This window comes from Neofelis nebulosa, chromosome 3 (genome assembly GCF_028018385.1).
Source record: "Neofelis nebulosa isolate mNeoNeb1 chromosome 3, mNeoNeb1.pri, whole genome shotgun sequence".
In the NCBI taxonomy this organism is placed as follows: Eukaryota; Metazoa; Chordata; class Mammalia; order Carnivora; family Felidae; genus Neofelis; species Neofelis nebulosa.
In genome coordinates, this window is record NC_080784.1 from 134,019,773 (window position 1) to 134,041,957 (window position 22,185).

The following is a 22,185-nucleotide window of genomic DNA, read 5'->3' on the forward strand; positions in this document are numbered from 1 at the left end:
AGCAGAGTCCACCAATTTTTCTCAGAGAATAGGAGCTAAAATGATCATCTGAAAAGCTAAAATACATTTATACATTATAGTGAGGAGTGCCTGGGTAGCTCGGTTGGGCGTCTGACTTCGACACAGGTCATAATCTCATGGCCTGTGAGTTCAGCCCCATGTCAGGCTCTGTGCTGACAGCTCACAGCCTGGAGCCTGCTTTGGATTCTGCATCTCCCTTTTTCTGCCCTCCCCCCGGGGCCCCCCTCAAAAATAAATATTTTTTTTTATTAAAAAAAAATTTTTTTTAACGTTTATTTATTATTTTTTTTGAGACAGAGAGATACAGAGCATGAACGGGGGAGGGTCAGAGAGAGAGGGAGACACAGAATCCGAAACAGGCTCCAGGCTCTGAGCTGTCGGCACAGAGCCCGATGTGGGGCTCGAACTCAGACCGCGAGATCACAACCTGAGCCAGAATCAGATGCTCAACCGACTGAGCCACCCAGGCGCCCCTCAAAAATAAATATTTTTAAAAATTTTAAATTGGCCCGCCTGGGTGGTTCACTCAGTTAAGCATCCGACTCCAGCTCAGGTCATGATCTTGCGTCTCTGTGAGTTCAGGCCCTATGTCGTCGGGCTCTGTGCTGACACCTCAGAGCCTGGAACCTGCTTCCAATTCTCTGTTTCCCTTTCTCTCTGCCCCTCCCCATTCACGCTCTGTCTCTCTCCCTCTCTCAAAAATAAATAATAATTTATTTCTATTTTTTAAATTATAGTGATACAAACATTTTATATGTATTCTGTGTCTCAAAACTTACTTGTTGGTTTGGTCCACAGGTACAGAGATCCCATTTGGAATTAAATCCACATCATTTTTGTCCCAGTGTATCTGTAAGCAAAATGTACTCAGGTACCAAACATGAAAAAAAGTCTGAATAATCAACTGCAGGGGCCATGGGCAGGTTGCCCCATGATGGGCCACATTGGCATGAAGGTTATTTCTGAGTTAAAAGCAATAAAAAACCTACAGAAGCGCACACACACAGACACAAAACCAAAAATTTAAAACCCCCCAGCAGATTCAGGAAAAGCTCTTTACCTCCCCCTCAACTGTCTAAAAATAATTTAGATAGAGGACCTGCACCCTTTTCCTTAGGTCAGAATGACATATATACCTCATTTTACCTGCCTTTGGAATTTCCATGTTTGTATGGCTTCCCTGTATGTACAAGATTAAATTTTGACATTCTCCTGTTAATCTGTCTCATGTCAATTTGATTCTTAGTCCAAGTAGAAGGACTTCTAAAGGCAGAATAAATTCTTTCTCCCAAATACAACCACAATACCATTATACCAGTACATTCTTCCCTATAAAATGTTAAATAACTGGGAGCTAAATAATTATTTGTGTAGTAGCCTTTTAAATACATATAAAAATTAAAAAAACCTACCCTAGTATATGTTGTATATTGTCTTACGCATTTAATTATTTACATTGTTCTCATCGATTGCATAATTGCTGTATTTTCACTTATTTGAGAGGATATAGACCTAAGGTATCAAAGGAGGAACAGGTGGGAGGAAAGTCTTACAGTACAGAAGTAAAATACCCTTCTGCCCAGAGGGGCAGGGCAGAAAATAAAAACAAAAACAAAGGATTCTCCTATTTAAGGTAATATAGTAAAAATTCTTTTAAAAAACAGATTCAAGCTAAACTATAATCTGGTTTGCATTGGTACTCACAGAAAAATATATGTAAAGCTCTTCTCCAATGTCATCAGCTTCATTATTTAGAATTTCTTGCAAATTCCTAATGAAAATTTTCATTTAAAAAGTTATTTTTAATTTTATTTTGTTTTTAAAGTTACATTTACTAATCTTATAAAATTTCAAAAGTAATGTTTAATGGAAAAAATCTTTGACAATATAGAAGTGTAGAAAATGCCAGGTAAATGTCCTTTCTTTATCTTCCCACTTCCTCTTCCTAGATTTAACCTCTTTTTACAGTTTGATTGGTTGGGTCACTGCTAACACATAGACACTGCTGTGTCTTGATGGAAATTATAGAAAGGAGCCCCTTCCTGTAGACCAGTGTTTCTCAATCTGGGGTGATTTCGGACATAGAGGACATTTGGCAAAATCTGGAAACCTCTTTGGCTGTTACAGTTAGCAAACGGGTTGCCACTGGCACCTAATGGGTAGCAACCCTATAAGCTGCTAAACATCTTTAATGCTCAGATCAGCCTCCACAATAAAGATTTATCTAGCCCAAAATGTCAGTGTTACCAAGGTTGAGAAACTCTGTTCTGGATGGCCAGGGCAGTGTAAATCTGGGCAGTTTCTTTTTCCACTAATAGTACATGAGAAGAGAATCCTTTTCCCCAATCTGTTGCCAACTCAATATTTTATGAAAAACCTTTTAACATTTGTCAATCTAGAAGCAGAAAAAGGATCTCATTTTCATTTATAGTTCTTCAATTACTAATAAGGTTGAACATATTTTCATTTTTTATTAGCCATACACACACACACACACACACACACACACACATGCATACACACACACATACATACACTCAGCCATACATATTTATGTATGATGACACACATATACACATATATATTTATATATCAGCGATACTACTCCTTTGTCATATATGTTGCCAGTATTTTCCTTACAGGATTTAGTTTGCTTTTTAACTTAGAACAAGTATTTTTCAATTCTCAAAAAATAAAGTTGATGACACACTGATTTATTTAAATAAATATGACTATGATTTATTAAAATACATATAGCATGCATTATTCTTATTAAGAATATTGTGTTCTGTTTCCATCTAGATAAATTCAAGAGACTAGGCCAGAGCTCTAGGTTGATAATTAGAACATTTGGCTTTTCTTTATTTTTGAACATGTACTTTATTATAAGTCATGCTCAAATTCAAATTCATCAAAAGAGCATACATTTATTGCAATTAAAGACCTTTTCTCTGTGTGTATGTGTGTGATTAGCATCATTTATTCCTGAACAACTGAGACTTACTAATTACAGTCCTGGAAAAACATTTACTTACTTTCCGAGAAGAGGACTGAGTTCTATTAAATCTTGCAATGATGCCTTTTGGTCCAGAAGTTTCTTAAAGAGAGCCAGTGGGAAAGGAAGGTTGGCAACATTTAAATTGTACAGGGAGAGTCCACACAGCATCCCAAAGAGAAAATATCTCTTCTTCTCAAATTTAGGCTGGAAAAGGAAAAGAAAAAAAAGCAACCATAACATATTAGAAATAATCAATAATCCAAAAGGATAATTAGATGAGTAAAAAATGGTTTCAGTTCCCTTTTCTAAAAGTCCCAAATTAGAAACAAAATGGGCTTCAGGAAAATAAAGTTTGAAGTTTTACACAGGCTTTAATACAATTTAAATTTCTTCCATAAGTTAACATACAAATTGACAGTTCAGGTAAATAAACGAATTCACTTACTGTTACTGAAAGCATATGGGGGTATAAAAAAAATTTGCTCAGATAGCCTTATAAACCAAGGTTTTCATTATTTACTTTCATAGTCTTTGCCTTCAAATTCATGTAGAAAAACAACTCTGCAGAAGGAAGAGCACACTTTGTCTGCACTTTTCATTGTGCATTAGGCATGTCATATAAGCATGTCCCCTTGGACGATACTGCCCTCAGCCTAGGCGTGCTGACAAGGACAAGCATATGGGTCAGGGAAGGTGAATGATTCTGTCGACCGTGAAGGTGGGTGGAAAGAAGAGTCCTGATGAAACTGGATTCACTCTTCTCTCCACACTTGGTAGTCGGAGATGAGGGAAAACACTGGCCACATCTTGGTAGGCCATCACTACCATACAGCCGGGAGACCACTAGCCTGAACACTCTAAATACATTTGTAACATTTAGCCTCACAATTACTGTAAGAAAATAGGGCATGTAGATTGAGGCTATGAGGTAAGTGGCCCAAAGCCATTCACCTGCTAACATCAAGGCTGGCACTGGAATAGAAATCTTAGAATTTATATAAAATTCTAGGAATTCAAACTACTCCACAGTGACGGAAATCAGATGAGTAGTTGGGGTTGCACGGGCATGAGGCAGGGGAATGGGGAGAACGAAGCGGGGGAAGAATGGCATTAGAAAGGGGTATTAAGAAATTTTGGGGGATGATGAATATGTTCATTATTTTGACTGTGGTAATAGTTTCATGGCATATGCATACATATATCAAAACTTATCAAATCAGACACCGGATGTATCATAGTCCATTGAATCTCAAGTATACTTCATAAAAGCTGTTTAAAAATTTAACGTGCATAGAATCACCTGGGGATCTTATAAAATACATGCTCTGATCTGGGGTAGGGCCTGAAGTTCTAATAGCTCCAAGAGATGCTAGAGCTGCTGCTCTGGATCATGAGTAACAAGGCTGTTTATATGATCGAATTTTACATTATCATGTATGGTTTCGTGTTGTGGTATATGGTATACTTTTTCTGTTCTGTAAAACTGTAAGAAAATAAATAAGAAACTCACGCTGACAGGAAACCACATGTAGGAACCCTCTTCAGGATATATGAACATTCCATATTCTGTCTTGGTCATCTCTTCAAATATACAGTGGAAGAACTCAGATTTTACCCCTTCTCCCACAGAACAAATTTCTTTAATAAATTCAATCTGAGGAAAGAGAACACACTCCCGGGCTCAGTTTTAAAATACAATGCCTTGATCTTTCTAGAAAAGTTTCAAACCTCCTGCAGCCATCAGAATTCCTAGAAACCCACACCCCGTTCGATCCCACACCTCACTCAATTTCCTGCTGAGCAAGCGGATGCCGCAAACCTATTTATTGTCAGATTATTGTATGTGTGTGAATCCTTTACACTGTCATATGAACTAAGTAAAGGAGGATTCTAGCCAGACTTAGTATTCACCAATTATGTTGACCAGATTCTTGAACAAGATTTTGATATGCTTCAGGTCCCTGGAACACTAAATTCCCTGATTCTTCTCCCTTAATGTCTACCTTCATCTCATCATTCAGACTTTATAGCTCTGGCTCTAGTCAACAGCTATTTGGTTTCTCCTGCCTCTCCCCTCATTAGAAACTCTGATAAATTGGGGTGCCTGAATGGATCAGTCCATTAAGCGTCTGACTCTTGATCTCAGCTCAGGTCATGATCTCACATTTGTGAGATCAAGCCCCATGCTGGGCTCAGCACTGACAGCATAGAACCTGCTTAGGATTCTCTCTCTCCCTCTTTCTCTGCTCCTCCATTTCTCTCTCTCTGTCTCTCTCTCTCTCTCTCTCTCAAAATAAATAAATAAACTTAAAAGAAAAGAAAACAAAACAAAAACTTCTGATAAATTGCCCTCCCAGTCCTTCTGGGTTTAGCAGCTTTGAAAGAACCATCAGACCTAAGTGTCCATAGCCCTCCTGTAGGAAGTCACTATGAACTGTCCTTTTCTTTTTCTTTCTTTTTTTCCCCCCAGTTCTATTATTTATTTAATTTTATTTTTAAGTAATCTGTACACCCAACGTGGAACTCAAACTTACAACCCTGAGATCAAGAGTCACATGCTCTACCAACTAAGCCAGCTAGGCACCCCTTATTTATTTTTTAAGATGTTTCTCTCTTTTTAAGTTTATTTATTTATTTTGAGAGAGAGCAAGTGGAGGAGGAGCAGAGAGAGAGAAAGGAGGAGAGAGAAAATCCCAAGCAGGCCTCTCACTGTCAGTGCAGAGCCTGATGTGGCGCTCAAACGCACACACCACGAAATCATGACCTGAGCCGAAATCAAGAGTCAGACGCTTAACCAACTGAGCCACTCAAGCGCCCCTATTTTTTAAGATATTTTCAAGTTAAACACTTTGACACTGAACACGTATGGTAGCTTAACCTACCCAAGTATGAGATGTAAGAAGCCAAAACTGTTCTAGCTTTATTAAAAGAAAAGTTGTGCTGCAGAAATTGTCCTTTTCTAAAGTTGGGGCTCTGTGGCTAAGTACTATCCCAGTTTTCCTCCTACCTACCTTTCTAACTACTTTTCCACTTCTTCCCTGGCTAATTTCTTTTTATCGTTATAACATAAGCTTCACTAAGCATTCACTTTTTCCTTCCTTTGCCTGGAAGATCTTATCTCTGCCACTTTGATGAACCGACTCCTTGGCCACAGACCATCATCTCATCTCCAACGGCCCACATTGTGTTCCATCTGGATATCCCAATAATAAATTAAGCTTACTTCCAATTTGCTAATTTCTACTCGCTGAACACTGGCAAGTCTGCCTTCATGTGGTCAGGACCCACTCACAAGTGGCCTCAACAACCTTGCCTTGTTAGGAGTCTGTATTTTGATTGGCTCTGTCTTGAAGCTCAGCTTCCTACCTCTTTGTCATCTCCTGTGGGCAGAATAATTTTCTATTGATTTCCTCATAATCAAAATTTAAAAGAAAGTAGATACAGAGGGAGATACACAACTAGAAAGTCTGGCCTATAAAATAGCTTCTTTGTTTTCCATTTAGTCCCACGGTGGAAAATATCCCTCTCCTGTCTGAGTGCTACCCTCCAGGTTCTGGCTTTCCCTCTGAGAGCCTAAGTTATCCTCTCATACCAGGAAAATCTCCCTTCTGTACAGAGTCCAGCTTTTATTTAAAAAGTTACTCATTCTATGTCCTCAACAGGGCAAATGATCTGAGCTCCAACACAGTAAAAACCCTACAGGTACCCAAAAGGATGAAGTGAAAGATGATTAGAATTAGAACCAATACAGTAGAAACTCTGTGACTAAAACCAGAGCTGGGGCCACCTGGGTGGCCCACTCAGTTAAGCCTCCAACTCTTGATTTCAGCTCAAGTCGTGATCTCACGGTTTATGAGTTTGAGCCCCGTGTCAGGTTCAAACTGTCAGTGCAGAGCCTGCTTGGGATTCTCTTTCTCTCCCTCTCTCTCTGTCCCTCCCCCCCCCCCCAAAATAAATAAATAAACCTTGAGGCACCTGGGTGGCTCAGTTGGTTAAACTTCCGACTTCAGGTCAGGTCATGATCTCTCAGTCTGTGAGTTCAAGCCCCACGTCGGGCTCTGTGCTGACAGCTCAGAGTGTGGAGCTGCTTCAGATCCTATGTCTTCCTCTCTCTCTGCCCCTTCCCTGCTCATGCTCTGTCTCTTCGCCGTTCAAAATTGAATAAATATTTTAAAAAAATTTTTAAATAAATAAACCTTAAAAATAAAATAAAACTAGAGCCAAAAAGTAGGAAAAGTATCTATTCTACCAGCTGCTTGTCGATGGCATTAATAGCCCAAATTCTGTACCCCTCCTCGATCCATATCTGTTGCATGTAACTCTGCAGTTTCTCCCATTAAAGAAGCTGAGTATATTTCATCGCCCTTGACTTGGGTTCAGCCATGTAACTTGCTTTGACTAAAGCAACTTTAGTTGTGTTATTAGGCTTGCTAACTTGTACCTCTGGCACTGAAGTGAGAAGAATACTATGCTTGCTGGTCCCAGGAAGATGAAAAGCACAGGAAGCAGATCCAAACTGTCCCAGCCAAGCTTAATCTAGCCTAGATCATCCAATACCTAGCCAACTCCCAAATACGTAAACAAGTGCAGACAAAAATCAGTAAAGCCACCCAAATGAATTCGATCTAAATCAGCAGATCCTTAGTTGAATTTCAGATCTCTATAATAAGTTATTGTTATTTTAAGTAATTAAGCTTTGGGATGGTTCACTATGCAGCAATTTTGTAGTCATAGGTAATGAATAGTTAACACCTAATCCCAATATTCAATTAAACATCCCATAGCTTTTCTCTAAAGGGTAAGCAATTGTTTTTCTAATTTTTAATTAAGGGATCTCTGTGCCTGGTGTGGTGCTCAGTCTTACAACTCCAAGATGAAGAGTTTCATGCTGTACGGACTGAGCCAGCCAGGCACCCCAGATTGTGGAAAACCATACAGCTGATAACTATAGTTGCAAAGGCAGGCTCCTCCTTTACTACATTATATAAATGTTCCCCTTTCACATTAATAAAAATGTCCAATGAGACTTTTACTGTACCACTAATAATTTACAGAGGTCAGTGTCTTCAACTTGGCTTAACTGAAGCAGAGCATCTTCAACTAGATGACTTCGTCTGACTCTAAGTGTAAATGTAGGTTGTCCATCCTTTGTTGGCAGATTCACTTGCCCCCAATCCAGGTATTCTTTCTGTTTTAAGCCCTAAAAAAAGAAATATTTTAGGAATCTCATAGGAACACTAGGAAGTGTTTAATATTTCAAATAAACATAGTCTGCATAGCATATACTTATGCCTACTACTGCTGTATATACTCATACTGTAATTATTTAAGAAAAAAGGGCATCATAATCTACACTACATTGTGAAAAACAAAGAGATCACAGGATCTGTGAAACCATGGCATCTAGGAATTATATACAAGGAATTAGTCACCATGGAGGTACAGCTAAATAATTACAAGCTATCTCATTTGTAGTAAACATGATCCTTTTTTAAAAAACATTTTTAAAAAGTTTTTTAATGTTTATTTTTGAGAGAGAGAGAGAGAAAATGCAAGTGGGGGAGGGGCAGAGAGAGGGAGACACAGAATCTGAAGCAGGCTCCAGGCTCCAATCTGTCAACACAGAGCCCGATGTGGGGCTTGAACCCACAAACTGTGAGATCATGATCTGAGCCAAAGTCGGACGCTGAACCCACTGAGCCACCCAGGCGCCCCTGGCAACATTTAATAATTAAAGAAAAAGGATTAAGCATCATTCCACTTTCCTGTGTGAATGTAGCCAAGTGACCCTGGTTGATGAGGAAAAGTTCTTTACAGAATTTAGTCAGTAACTTTGGAAGTAATGATAAGGTTAGAAATAATGCCATTGTGCAAACTTCAACCAAAACAATGGATAGAATTATTAAATAAAATGTTGACGTGGGGGTGGGGTGCCTGGGTGGCTCAGTCAGTTAAATGTCCAACTCATGATTTTGGCTCAGGTCATGATCCCCGGGTCATGGATCAAGCCCCATGTCAGGCTCCACATTGAGTATCAGGCTGCTTAATATAGTCTCTCTCTCTCTCTCTCTCTCTCTCTCTCTCTCTCTCTTCCCCTCCGCCTCTCTCACCTGCTTTTGTGCTCTCTCTCTCTCAAAAAATAAATAAATAAATAAATAGATAAATATGATAAATAAATAAATAAATAAATAAAGCATTAATGGGAAGCATTAAAATGGAAGAATCATGTGGTCACCACCTGAACCCACTGAAGAATCTCAGCATGAATAAGAGTGAAACAACCAGAAAGGATGCACTGAAGTATGGAGAGGTGAAAGAAAATTGGGCCTGGGATTTGCTTTAAAATACTTCAGCTAAAATAGTGACAACTAAAAAACAAGTCAGAAATGGGGAAGTGCAGCAAAATGTTGATGACTTCTGAAACTTTGTGATAGGGCTCACTACACCATTATCTCTATTTTGTATATGTTAGTAATTTTACATAATAAAAAAAAGTAGAGCATACATACCATTGTTTTTAAATAGGACTCAGCTTGTAATAATTTAATTTTGGATGGCAAATTAAAAATAAATGGAAAATCACTGAAAATAATGGGACTGAGGTTTTCCGCAGGTATCTAAAAAATAGAAAGAGATAATAATAGTTTTAATAATTAAAAGGGGGAAAAACTTTTTCCCTTTACCTCATCACTGTAAATTGTTTTGCTCTATACTTTTTGGAATCTGTTTTTAAGAATTCAAATTATTTAGAAAAAATTTCTAAGAAAATGTATTTCTAAAAAAATGATCATCTAATTTAGCAATTTAGCATTGCAGTGAAGAAATTTTCAAATCTTGAGTTATCAAAGAGATACCTACATAGCTATTAATATGTCCTCCTATAAAAGAATGAACATTTTCAGAAGGAAAAATATTACTCTTACTAGGTTGTTATCCCTAAGGAACAGTCTTCTTCTGTCTTCATGAAAGTTCAGCAAATAGGAGAGTTCGTTTATGTTGAAAGTATCTTCTGGTAGTCGACACCTAGCTTTATTTACCTTAAAGAAAACATGACTTGTTAGTTTTATTTTCTATCAATAAGTGATTATATATATATTACATATATATTATATATGTATATGATATATATTATATATATGTAATATATATAAATATAATATGGCTATTATATGATTAGAGCTCTATAAACCCAATGCATTTGTCAATGATGAAACAGAGTTCTATAAAACTTCCATTTTTTGATATATAATTTACCTAATTTTCATAAATACTGTAAAAGATAACATGTTGGCAGTGGAGATTAGTAAAACAATTCTTAGGGTACAGGTTTACTAGAAACAATTTCTAGATCTTGAGAATAAATCACCATAAAGGGGTGCCTGGGTGGCTCGGTTGGTTGAACATCCAACTTTGGCTCAGGCCATGATCTCACAGTTCATGAGTTTGAGCCTCATATTGGGCTCTCTGCTGTCAGCCCAGGGCCCACTTCATAACCTCTGTCTCCCTTTCTCTCTGCCCCTTACCCACTCGTTCTCTCTCTCTCTCTCAAAAATAAATAAACATTTAGAGGTGCCTGCGTGGCTCAGTTGGCTAAGTGTCCGACTTCGGCTCAGGTCATGATCTCGCGGTCCGTGAGTTCGAGCCCCGCGTCAGGCTCTGTGCTGACAGCTCAGAGCCTGGAGCCTGTTTCAGATTCTGTGTCTCCCTCTCTCTCTGACCCTCCCCCATTCATGCTCTGTCTCTCTCTGTCTCAAAAATAAATAAACGTTGAAAAAAATTTTGTTTAAATAAAAAAAAATAATAAATAAACATTTTAAAAAGGCACCATAAAAATCCAAGGAACTTTTGATAAATTCAGCCCTTTCTCCATTGATTAATATTAATTTTTCACATACTACTTGTCAGGTGTGAGACAAAACATAGCTAAAAAGTGTCCTTGCTGACACATAGCTTACAGTCTAGTACGGTAGTCAGCAAACTCTTTCTTAAATCCAAACAGTAAATATATGAACTTGGGACCATACAATATCTGGTGCTATTCAACTCTTCCATTTTGTAGCACAAAACCACCTTAGACAATATGAAAACAAGTGTGGGTATGTTCCAATAAAACTTTATTTACAAAAATATGAGGCTACCCATGGGTATAGATTACCAACCCATAGTCTAGTAGATAAAAACAAGTAGTCAGGCAAGGAGGATACAATTTCTGATTGGAGAAGGACTTAAGGGGTTTAAGAAGGCTTTCCAGAGGAAGCAATTCTGGAAAATCAATGCTCTAAATAAGCCTCTATCATATCAAATTAATCCAAAAGATAGAAGACAGGAAATAAAGAATCTAAGAATATAAATTAAGGAAGTAAATAACACGTACAGGGGAGAGGATCAACAAGTAAAAAGATTGGTTCTTTAAAAAACTTTCTGGTAAGACTTTGTAAAAGGAAAAAAAACACACAACCATTATCAAGAATGAAAAATGGGATAAGCCTACAGATTTTGATGTGTACTTTTTCTTAAAGAAGTACATTACAAAACATCTTCAGTCTCATAAAGTTTCTCCCTTATCAAAATTCCCAATTATATTGCAGCTACGTGGATGGAACTGGAGGGTATTATGCTAAGTGAAATTAGTCAGAGAAAGACAAAAATCATATGACTTCACTTATATGAAGACTTTAAGAGACAAAACAGATGAACATAAGGGAAGGGAAACAAAAATAATATAAAAACAGGGAGGGGGACAAAACAGAATAGACTCATAAATATGGAGAACAAACTGAGGGTTACTGGAGGGGTTGTGGGAGGGGGGATAGGCTAAATGGGTAAGGGGTATTAAGGAATCTACCCTGAAATCATTGTTTCACTATATGCTAACTAATTTGGATGTAAATTTTAAAAAATTAAAAATAAAATTTAAAAAAGTTCCCAATTATTTTCTGCCAAACATTTTCCTTATATGCATTACTTTAAAAATATGTGTATGGGTCACCTGGGTGGTTCAGTTGGTTAAGCGTCCAACTTCAGCTCTGGTCATGATGTCATGGTTTGTGGGTTCAAGCCCCACATTGGGCTTCGTGCTGACAGTGCAGAGCCTGCTTAGAATTCTCTGTCTCCCTCTCTCTCTGCCCCTCCCCAACTCATGCTCACGTTCTCTCTCTCAAAAACATATAAACATTAAAAATTTTTTTTAATAAAAGTAAATTTTAAAAAAATAAAATGTAAATTAAAAAATACCTGACTCCTCATGATTCTTATTTGTCTTCTTAAGACTCCAATTAGCAATTCACCATAGCATCAAAAACAATGAAATGCTTACGAATCAATTTAATCAAGGAGGTGAAAGACCTGTACACCAAAAACTGTAAGACTTTGATGAAAGAAATTGAAGAAAACACAAATAAATGGAAATATAGCCTTTCTTTACGGATTAGAAGAATTAATATCGGGGGAACCTGGGTGACTCAGTCAATTAAGTGTCCAACGCTTGGGTTTCAGCTCAAGTCACGATCTCACAGTTTCATGAGTTCAAGCCCCACATCGGGTTCCTCACTGGCAGTATGGAAGCTGCTTGGGATTGTCTGTCTCCCTCTCTCCCTGCCTCTCTCCAACTTGTGCCCTCTCTGTCTCTCTCAAAATAAATAAATTTAAAATAAAGAAGAATTAATATTGTTAAAATGTCTATAGCAGCTAAAGTTATCTATAGATAAGATGTAATCCCTCTCCAAATTCCAAAGGCATTTTTCACAGAGTTAAGAAAAACAGTCTTAAAATTCATATGAAACCACAAAAGATTGAACAGTCAAAGCAGTCCTGAGAAAGAAGAACAAAACTGGAGGCCTCACAACTCCAGATTTATTACTATACTATAAAGCTATAGTAATGGTACTGGCATAAAAATAGACTCATAAACCAATGGAACAGAATCAAGAGACCAGAAATAAAACCTCACAAAAATGGTCAACTAACATTTGACAAAGGAGCCAAGAAAACTCAATGGGGAAAGGATAGTCTTTTCAATAAATATTGGGGCAACTGGATGACCATATTCAGAAGAATGAAATTGGACCCCTATCGTATACCACTCAGAAAAATTTACTTGAAATGGATTAAAGACTTAAACATAAGGCCATAAAACTCCTAGAATAAAACCTAAGGGGAAAGCTCCTTGACATTGGTCTTGGCAATGATTTTTTTGGATATGACAACAAAAGCACAAGCAACAAAACCAAAAATAAATAAGTGGGACTACCAAAAACTAAACTACAAAGTTTCTACACAGCAAAAGAAACAACAATAAAATAAAAAGGCAACCTATGAAATGGGAGAAAATACTTGCAAATTGTATATTTCATAAGAAATTAATGTCTAAAATATATACAGAACACATGCCACTGATCAAACAAAACAATCTAATTTTAAAAATGGACAGAGGAACTGAATAGATGTTTTTCCAAAGAAGACATACAGATGGCCAATGGGTACATGAAAAGATGGTCAACATCCATAATCATCAGGGAAATGCAGCTCAAAGCTACACAGTAAAATATCACCTCATACTTGTTAGAATGGCTGTCATCAAAAAAACAAAAGATAAGTGTTGGCATGGATACAGAGAAAAGGGAACCTTTGTACACTGCAGGTGGGAATGTTAATTGGTGCAGCCACCACGGGAAACAGTATGGAGGTTCCTCAAAAAATTAAAAACAGAACTACCATATGATCTAGCAATCCCACTTCTTGCTATATTAAAAAATATATTCATCTGAATAAATATATTCACTTCAAAGGAAATTAAATCACTATCTCAAAGAGATGTCTGCACCCCCATGTTTAATGCAGCATTATTTACAAAAGACAAGACAAGAAAACAACTTAAGCATCCTGGATGGATGAATAGATAAAGAAGATGTATATAAACACTGGAATACAATTCAGCCATGAGGGAGAAGGAGATCCTGCCTTTTGCGACAACAGGGATGGGACTTAGGATAAGTCAAATAACTCAGACAGAGAAAGAAAAATATGTATGATACCACTTATCTATGAAGCTGAACTCAGAAACAGAAAGTAGAATGGTGGTTGTCAGGGAGTGGGGGAAATGGGAAGATATTGGTCAAAGGGTTCAAACTTCCAGTTGTAAAATGAATAAGTATAGATGTATCAAAGCAATATACTGTACACTTTGAAGTCACACAATATGTCAATTATGTCTCAATAAAGCTAGGTAAAAAAAAGAAATATACTACTTTAGAAATACCGGTGCATTAGTACTTCTGAAATGAACTAATTTTTGTACCTAATGTTTTCTCCTGTTGAGATTGATATTTTATGGTGAAATTGGTTTTGATTGCCACTTAAATTTATATTTATAAAATCATCTTACTTTAGCCAATTATTTTTAATTGAACAATACTAATTTAATTCTGCTCTTTACTTAAAATGCTCTGGCTCCTCCCTATCCCCCAACAATCATTAGGTTTATTAGTAGGCTAATTTTAAATTACTTCTGGATTATGTTGTGTACTGTACTGAAAATAATAATCAATTTCATTTTTTAGTATTTGTGCATATGATATATGTGATATATATTACATATAACCTGTATATACAATATGTAACATATATGTAATATATATGACTAGAGTCTAGCCAATTAGCAAAACAAACAAAATTCTGAATTACTAAGAACTGAATAAAATATTTTGTTTTAGAAATAAAATAAGACTCCAATTGGCTGAGACCTAAAAGTTTTTAATTGAGTAAAATCATTTATATATATATATATATATATATATATATATATATATATGTATGTGGGTATATATATATATATATATATTCAGATGAACCCTTACCTTATACACTTCTTTCACCATTCCTAGAAGAGCTTTAAGATTGCAGTGATTCTCATTGGTTTCAATTTTAGGCCAGGAACGCAGCTGAGAGACGATGGCATTTTTGAGCATCTGGACCAGTGTATTGAGAGAAGATTCTTGCAAAGATCCCCAGCACTTCTCTGGGGGGTATAAAATCAGCCATGATAAATATGCACCCTCCAAAAAAATCCTCAGTTTCTTCCAGGTTCTTTAACGTATGAAATAGATAACAGTTTCCATTTCTGATGGCAAAACATATAAAATATCTTGTCTCAGGGTACCATCCTGGACATTTATTACTCACAGATGTGAAAAAATGTTTTTCCCTCATCAAATATCATTGGAATTGAAAGTTCAGATGTAGGATTCTGAAGAAATTTGTTGATCATATTAATACTTGACTACTTGATTGATTTCATGATTTTCAAACAAAATTCCATAGAGTATCTATAAAATCTGAAAACTTGCATAAGAATACACACACATGCACACATATAATGTCATCAAGGACATTTTTGATTTGAGGAAAATAAAATATCTTTTCAGACTTTATGAACACCTGGTATATATGGATATATTTTTTAAATTAACTCAATAACAATATTTTAATATTACTTTGTTCCAACCTAGATATTTGTATCTTTAAATTTTTTTAAATTTTTTTTTTTTTTTTTTAAATTTTTTTTTTTTTTTTTCAACATTTTTTTATTTATTTTTGGGACAGAGAGAGACAGAGCATGAACGGGGAGGGGCAGAGAGAGAGGGAGACACAGAATCGGAAACAGGCTCCAGGCTCCGAGCCATCAGCCCAGAGCCTGACGCGGGGCTCGAACCCACGGACCGCGAGATCGTGACCTGGCTGAAGTCGGACGCTTAACCGACTGCGCCACCCAGGCGCCCCAGATATTTGTATCTTTAAAACATAATTCTCAGAAAGCAAACCTATCAAATATTAAAATAGCTAATTTAATTAAAATAATATGACCCAGATGTATGAAATGCAGACTTACATAGTAGAGATTCCATAAATGGACACAAATACATAGGATACTTGAGTATATGATAAATGTGGCATTACATATTAATGGGAATGAAACAGATCATTCAGTGAATGTATGGGAACAACTGAAAACTTTTCCAGAAAAAGATAAAGCTTAATCAAGATAAACTCTGAATGGATCAAAGAGTTAAACATAAAAATGAACCAATAAAAATTCTAGTAGAAGTGGGGCACCTGGCTGACTCAGTCAGTAGAGTATGTGACTCTTGAACTCAGGGTCATGAGTTCAAGCCCCACACTGGGCATGGAACCTACTTTAAAAAAAAAAAAAAAATTCTAGTAGGAGTATGGGAAATTTTTTTAAATTTCAGAGGGAGTAGGCTTTTTGAAATACGATCCAAACTCAGCGACCATATAAGAAAATGTTTACATAGTAGGCTTCATTAAAATATTTTCAAATAATTATGCATGTGAAAATTCCACAAAATAAAAAAAATTAATAACCCAGAGAAAAAAGACTTGTAATTCATATTATTGATAAAGAATTAGTTGCCTTAATCATTTAAAAGCTTCTAAATAGGAGCGCCTCGTTGGCCTAATCAGTTAAGCTTGATTTCAGCTCAGGTCATGATGTCACAGTTGTGGGATCAAGCTCCATGCCGGGCTCCATGCTGACAGCACAGAGCCTGCTAAACTTTAAAAAATAAAATAAAATAGGGGTGCCTGGCTGGCTCAGTCAGTTGAACATCTGACTTCAGCCAAGGTCGTGATCTCACAGTTAGTGGATTAAAGTCCCACATTGGACTCGCTGCTGTCAGCACAGAGCCTGCTTCAGATACTGTCCCTCTCTCTCTCTGTCCCTCCCCTGTTCACAACTCTCTTTTTCTCTCTCAAAAATAAACATTAAAAAAATAAAGTAAAAACTAAAAAGCTAAATAAAAAAGAAAAACACTAACAACAACACATGGGAAAATGGGTTAAGAGGGAAGAACTGATAGTTTCCAGACTATAATATACAAATGGAACTGAGATATAGGAAAACCAGCACAATCTCATTCATAATGAGAAAACTAAAATTCAAATTAAGAGACTTTTTTCTTCAGAATGGCAAATATCAAAGTCTAATAATACTGTAGAAAAATGTGTGGGCTGATGCTCTCATATTTGTTGATGAAATGTAAACTGGTATATCCTCTGTCAGGGTTGTCATGTTGCACTGACCTGCAGTTTATTTAGATTACAGTGTGAACGGTGGCCACTTAAAGTTCTGTGGAGGGTCTCTCAAAACTTAAAAAAAAAAAAAAAAGTTAACGTTTGTTTTTTTTGAGAGACATAGCATGAGCAGGGGAAGGGCAGAGAGAGAGTGAGACATAGAATCCAAAGTGGGCTCCAGACTCTGAGCTGTCAGCACAGAGCCCAACATGGGGCTCAAACTCGCGAACCACGAGATCATGACCTGAGCCGAAGTCAGACACTTCACTGACTGAGCCATCCAGGTGCCCCAAAATTTCTCAAGTTTTAAAACATAAACAAAAAGTTTTCAAGTATAGATTTATTTTGACTGGATCCTCTATAGTTATTAAACTCTGAAGTCAAAGCCATGTCCAAGTCTAAGAGTTACACATGCTTTGTATAAGAGTAATGATTATAATAATGTTAGGTTAATCTTTTCAAACATTCACATACCACATACCCAAACATTTGTGTATTTTTAAATCTTCTATCCAAAATTTGCTCCATCTTTTACTTCAGTGATTGTTGAGAGTACAGATAAAGTGAAAAATTAATCAAACTTACTCAGGACTCGTAAAGATTGGTCACTCATTTTACAAACAGCTTCTGCATATGGAACCACCAGACTCCTCCAGTTCTTAGAATCATGCATCACAGGACATTCTGGGAGCAGAAGGAAAACTGATAATGCTTCTTGGTGTGGAGAATGACATGGAAGAGCTCTGAGCAGATTATCCCTAAAACCTGTAGTTATCTGTGGTTGAAAGGATCAGGGAAAGGGCCCAGAATATATTAGATACAGATTATAGTGAAAAACAAGCTATGGGACTAGGGGTTTCATTCCACTATTTTCCAATGGTGTAATCATTTAGTTTTCCTCAGACCTTCTGTTCAAACTCCGTAACTCCTTGCATACCAAATGCCTCTAATGTATTATGTGAGAGCCATCCTCCCTATTTTATACTGGGATGCATGAAAGAAATAAAGTGAAGTCACATGTGCATGTACATGCTGTGTGAATCATGGACTCAATTGGAGACTGACACATCAAAGACCCATACCCAAATCTATGACTTAAAATCCAACATGGCAGAGATAATGGCATACGTTCACCTCACCAATACTGTTTCATTTTCCTTCTAGGCTTCCGGGAAGATGGCATTTCCCAGCCTCCCCTGCAGTTATATGGGGCCATATGATTGAGTTCTGGCTAATGAGATATGAATGAAATGTGTATATGAGATATGTATATCACTTCTAGGCATGACCCCTGCAACCTCTCATGTAACCTTCTATACTTGCTTTCCTTATCTGCCAACTGAATACAAAAGATATACTGGAGGATTTCATGGCTCCAGTGCCTAGAACTCCAGAAAAAAGGAACCCAAATCACTCCTCAGTGAAATTATGCAGAGGTGGGAAAGGTAGCAGAATATACACTCAAAGATATGCCACTCTGGGGGCACCTGGGTGGCTCAGTCAGTTAAGCGTCCGACTCCTGATCTAGGCTTAGGTCATGATTTCATGGTTCATGGGATCGAGCCCCATGTCAGTCTCTGTGCTAATGGTGCGGAGCCTGCTTGGGTTTCTCTCTCTCTCTCTCTCTCTCTCTGCCCATCCTTCACTTGTGCTCTCTCTCTCAAAATGAATAAACTTAAAAAAAATATATGCCACTCTGGCATGAGGATTATTTTGAGCTGAAGGCAGGTGAGAAAAAGCAGGCACAGGACAAGCTCTCTGGCTTCCCTCTATCTACTTGAAAACAATATAAATTCCCCCTGTAAAGGTGTCCTCCTGCCGCTAACTTCTGTACCAGGAGAAGGGCAAGAACCTTATCAGCAGAGATGAACAGGCATTGAGAAAGAGTCTACACAGAGGGACAAAACATAAGAGACTCTTAAATACAGGGAACAAATGGAGGGTTGCTAGAGGGGTTTGGGTGGGGAATGGGCTAAATGGGCAAGGGGCAGTAAGGAGGACACTTGTGGGGATGAGCACTGGGTGCTATATACAGGGGATGAATTACTAAATTCTACTCCTGAAATCATTATTGCACTATATGCTAACTTGGATGTAAATTTTAAAAAAAAATTTTTTTTTAACGTTTATTTATTTTTGAGACAGAGAGAGACAGAGCATGAACAGGGGAGGGTCAGAGAGAGGGAGACACAGAATCTGAAACAGGCTCCAGGCTCTGAGCTGTCAGCACAGAGCCTGACGTGGGGCTCGAACTCACGGACCATGAGATCATGACCTGAGCCAAGTCGGCGGCTTAACCGACTGAGCCACCCAGGCACCCCGGATGTAAATTTTTAAAAATAAAAGAGAAAAAGAGTCTACACAAATAAACCTTATAATCTAGACCTTATCTAACATGAGCTTCCCCAGATATTTGCCTTCCTGCATTTTGGCACCCTTAGAAGCTCAAACTCCTTTTCCTTTGTGTTGTCTCTTCTTTACAAAACTATTGTTCTTTTGCTAAGATGCTATATAACCAAGTTCTAACCACGCTTTAGTTACTCATCACTGAGTGTATATGCAGCATGCACACACATATTAATAAACTTCTGTTTATTTCTCTCCCATTAATCTGTCTTTTCTCAGTCTAATTTGCAGGGTCCCAGCCAATGAAACTAAGATGGGTGGAGGGGAAACATTTCCTCTTCCTCCTCTGCATGTGTTTCCTGACTCCAACCCTCATTGGACTACGATGTGAAAAGAAGTCTTCATTGTGTTAAGCCACTGAGATTTGGAAGTTGTTTGTTAACAACAGCTACCATCATTTATTCTATTTAATAGATCTTAGATGCTTTTAACAACAGTGTCTATCTCCACATGTCAGAAGGATTAAGATGATATTTGCAACAATAAAAGTACTACATATTATTACATTAATGTTCTTACAATTTATTTTTTTCACATGTCCAGAAGAACATGATTTATATGGAATGCTAGTAGGCATATATAGGAAAATAATGTCACACAAAGTCAAATAACTTTGAGAAAAATAGGGCTAAAACAGCTAGATTTCTTTTGGTGTATGACATCATAGAATCTTTGATTTACTGATGTACATTATAACTTCATAATAGTATGCAGTGTATCCAAAGTTGTTTCACTTAGAACCTGTTTTCAGGGAGCATTCTGTGAAACTAATGTTCCTTGGAACTCACACTGGGAATAGCACCCCAAGTTATCTCCCATATAACCTAAATAAATTTATTTTTTAAATGCATTCTAGGGGCACCTGGGTGGCTCAGTTGGTTAGGTGTCCGATGTTGGCTCAGGTCATGATTTCACGGCTCATGAGTTCGAACCCCACAATGGATCCTGTGCTGACAGCTCAGAGCCTGGAGCCTGCTTCAGATTCTGTCTCCCTCTCTGTTCCTCCCCTGCTTGTGTTCTGTCTTATCTCTCTCTCAAAAATAAATAAACATTTAAAAAATAATAAAATATATTTGATAACATCTATTCTTCTTCATCTTGACAATAAAAGTATCTACTATATGGCACAAAAACAGACACATAGACCAATGGAATAGAATAGAAACCCCAGAACTAGACCCACAAACGTATGGCCAACTCATCTTTGACAAAGCAGGAAAGAACATCCAATGGAAAAAAGACAGTCTCTTTAACAAATGGTGCTGGGAGAACTGGACAGCAACATGCAGAAGGTTGAAACTAGACCACTTTCTCACACCATTCACAAAAATAAACTCAAAATGGATAAAGGACCTGAATGTGAGACAGGAAACCATCAAAACCCTAGAGGAGAGGGGCCCCTGGGTGGCTCAGTCGGTTAAGCGTCCGACTTCAGCTCAGGTCACGATCTCACGGTCCATGAGTTCGAGCCCCGCGTCGGGCTCTGGGCTGATGGCTCAGAGCCTAGAGCCTGCTTCTGATTCTGTGTCTCCCTCTCTCTCTGCCCCTCCCCTGTTCATGCTATGTCTCTCTCTGTCTCAAAAATAAATAAAGGTTAAAAAAAAAAATTAAAAAAAAAAAAAAAACCTAGAGGAGAAAGCAGGAAAAGACCTCTCTGACCTCAGCCATAGCAATCTCTTACTCGACACATCCCCAAAGGCAAGGGAATTAAAAGCAAAAGTGAATTACTGGGACCTTATGAAGATAAAAAGCTTCTGCACAGCAAAGGAAACAACCAACAAAACTAAAAGGCAACCAACGGAATGGGAAAAGATATTTGCAAATGACATATCGGACAAAGGGCTAGTATCCAAAATCTATAAAGAGCTCACCAAACTCCACATCCGAAAAACAAATAACCCAGTGAAGAAATGGGCACAAAACATGAATAGACACTTCTCTAAAGAAGACATCCGGATGGCCAACAGGCACATGAAAAGATGTTCAACGTCGCTCCTTATCAGGGAAATACAAATCAAAACCACACTCAGATATCACCTCACGCCAGTCAGAGTGGCCAAAATGAACAAATCAGGAGACTATAGATGCTGGAGAGGATGTAGAGAAATGGGAACCCTCTTGCACTGTTGGTGGGAATGCAAACTGGTGCAGCCGCTCTGGAAAGCAGTGTGGAGGTTCCTCAGAAAATTAAAAATAGACCTACCCTATGACCCAGCAATAGCGCTGCTAGGAATGTATCCAAGGGATACAGGAGTACTGATGCATAGGGGCACTTGTACCCCAATGTTTATAGCAGCACTCTCAACAATAGCCAAATTATGGAAAGAGCCTAAATGTCCATCAGCTGATGAATGGATAAAGAAATTGTGGTTTATATACACAATGGAATACTACGTGGCAATGAGAAAGAATGAAATCTGGCCTTTTGTAGCAACGTGGATGGAACTGGAGAGTGTGATGCTAAGTGAAATAAGCCATACAGAGAAAGACAGATACCATATGGTTTCACTCTTATGTGGATCCTGAGAAACTTAACAGAAACCCATGGGGGAGGGGAAGGAAAAAAAGAAAAAAGAGGTTAGAGTGGGAGAGAGCCAAAGCATAAGAGACTGTTAAAAACTGAGAACAGGGGCGCCTGGGTGGCGCAGTCGGTTAAGCGTCCGACTTCAGCC

The 22,185-nt window shown here is 37.7% G+C and overlaps 1 protein-coding gene and 1 long non-coding RNA gene across 3 annotated transcripts in view; one reads left to right on the forward strand and one right to left on the reverse strand.

Annotated features, from left to right (window-relative positions):
• Nucleotides 1–20,017, forward strand: part of LOC131507340 (uncharacterized) — a 30,405-nt gene extending 10,388 nt beyond the window's left edge. The window contains exon 2 of the long non-coding RNA XR_009259454.1: nucleotides 19,733–20,017. This is a non-coding gene — a long non-coding RNA (uncharacterized LOC131507340). The remainder of the gene's footprint in view (nucleotides 1–19,732) is intronic.
• HERC6 (HECT and RLD domain containing E3 ubiquitin protein ligase family member 6) overlaps nucleotides 1–22,185 on the reverse strand; it is a 63,062-nt gene that overhangs the window by 5,945 nt on the left and 34,932 nt on the right. For both annotated transcript variants that reach the window (XM_058721935.1, XM_058721936.1), the window contains exons 12-20: nucleotides 17,693–17,882; nucleotides 14,875–15,035; nucleotides 9,943–10,056; nucleotides 9,529–9,636; nucleotides 8,058–8,219; nucleotides 4,530–4,673; nucleotides 3,057–3,223; nucleotides 1,726–1,792; nucleotides 801–871 (exon numbers count right to left, since the gene is read on the reverse strand). In XM_058721935.1, the coding sequence (XP_058577918.1) occupies nucleotides 801–871; nucleotides 1,726–1,792; nucleotides 3,057–3,223; nucleotides 4,530–4,673; nucleotides 8,058–8,219; nucleotides 9,529–9,636; nucleotides 9,943–10,056; nucleotides 14,875–15,035; nucleotides 17,693–17,882 (1,184 nt within the window). The remainder of the gene's footprint in view (nucleotides 1–800; nucleotides 872–1,725; nucleotides 1,793–3,056; nucleotides 3,224–4,529; nucleotides 4,674–8,057; nucleotides 8,220–9,528; nucleotides 9,637–9,942; nucleotides 10,057–14,874; nucleotides 15,036–17,692; nucleotides 17,883–22,185) is intronic.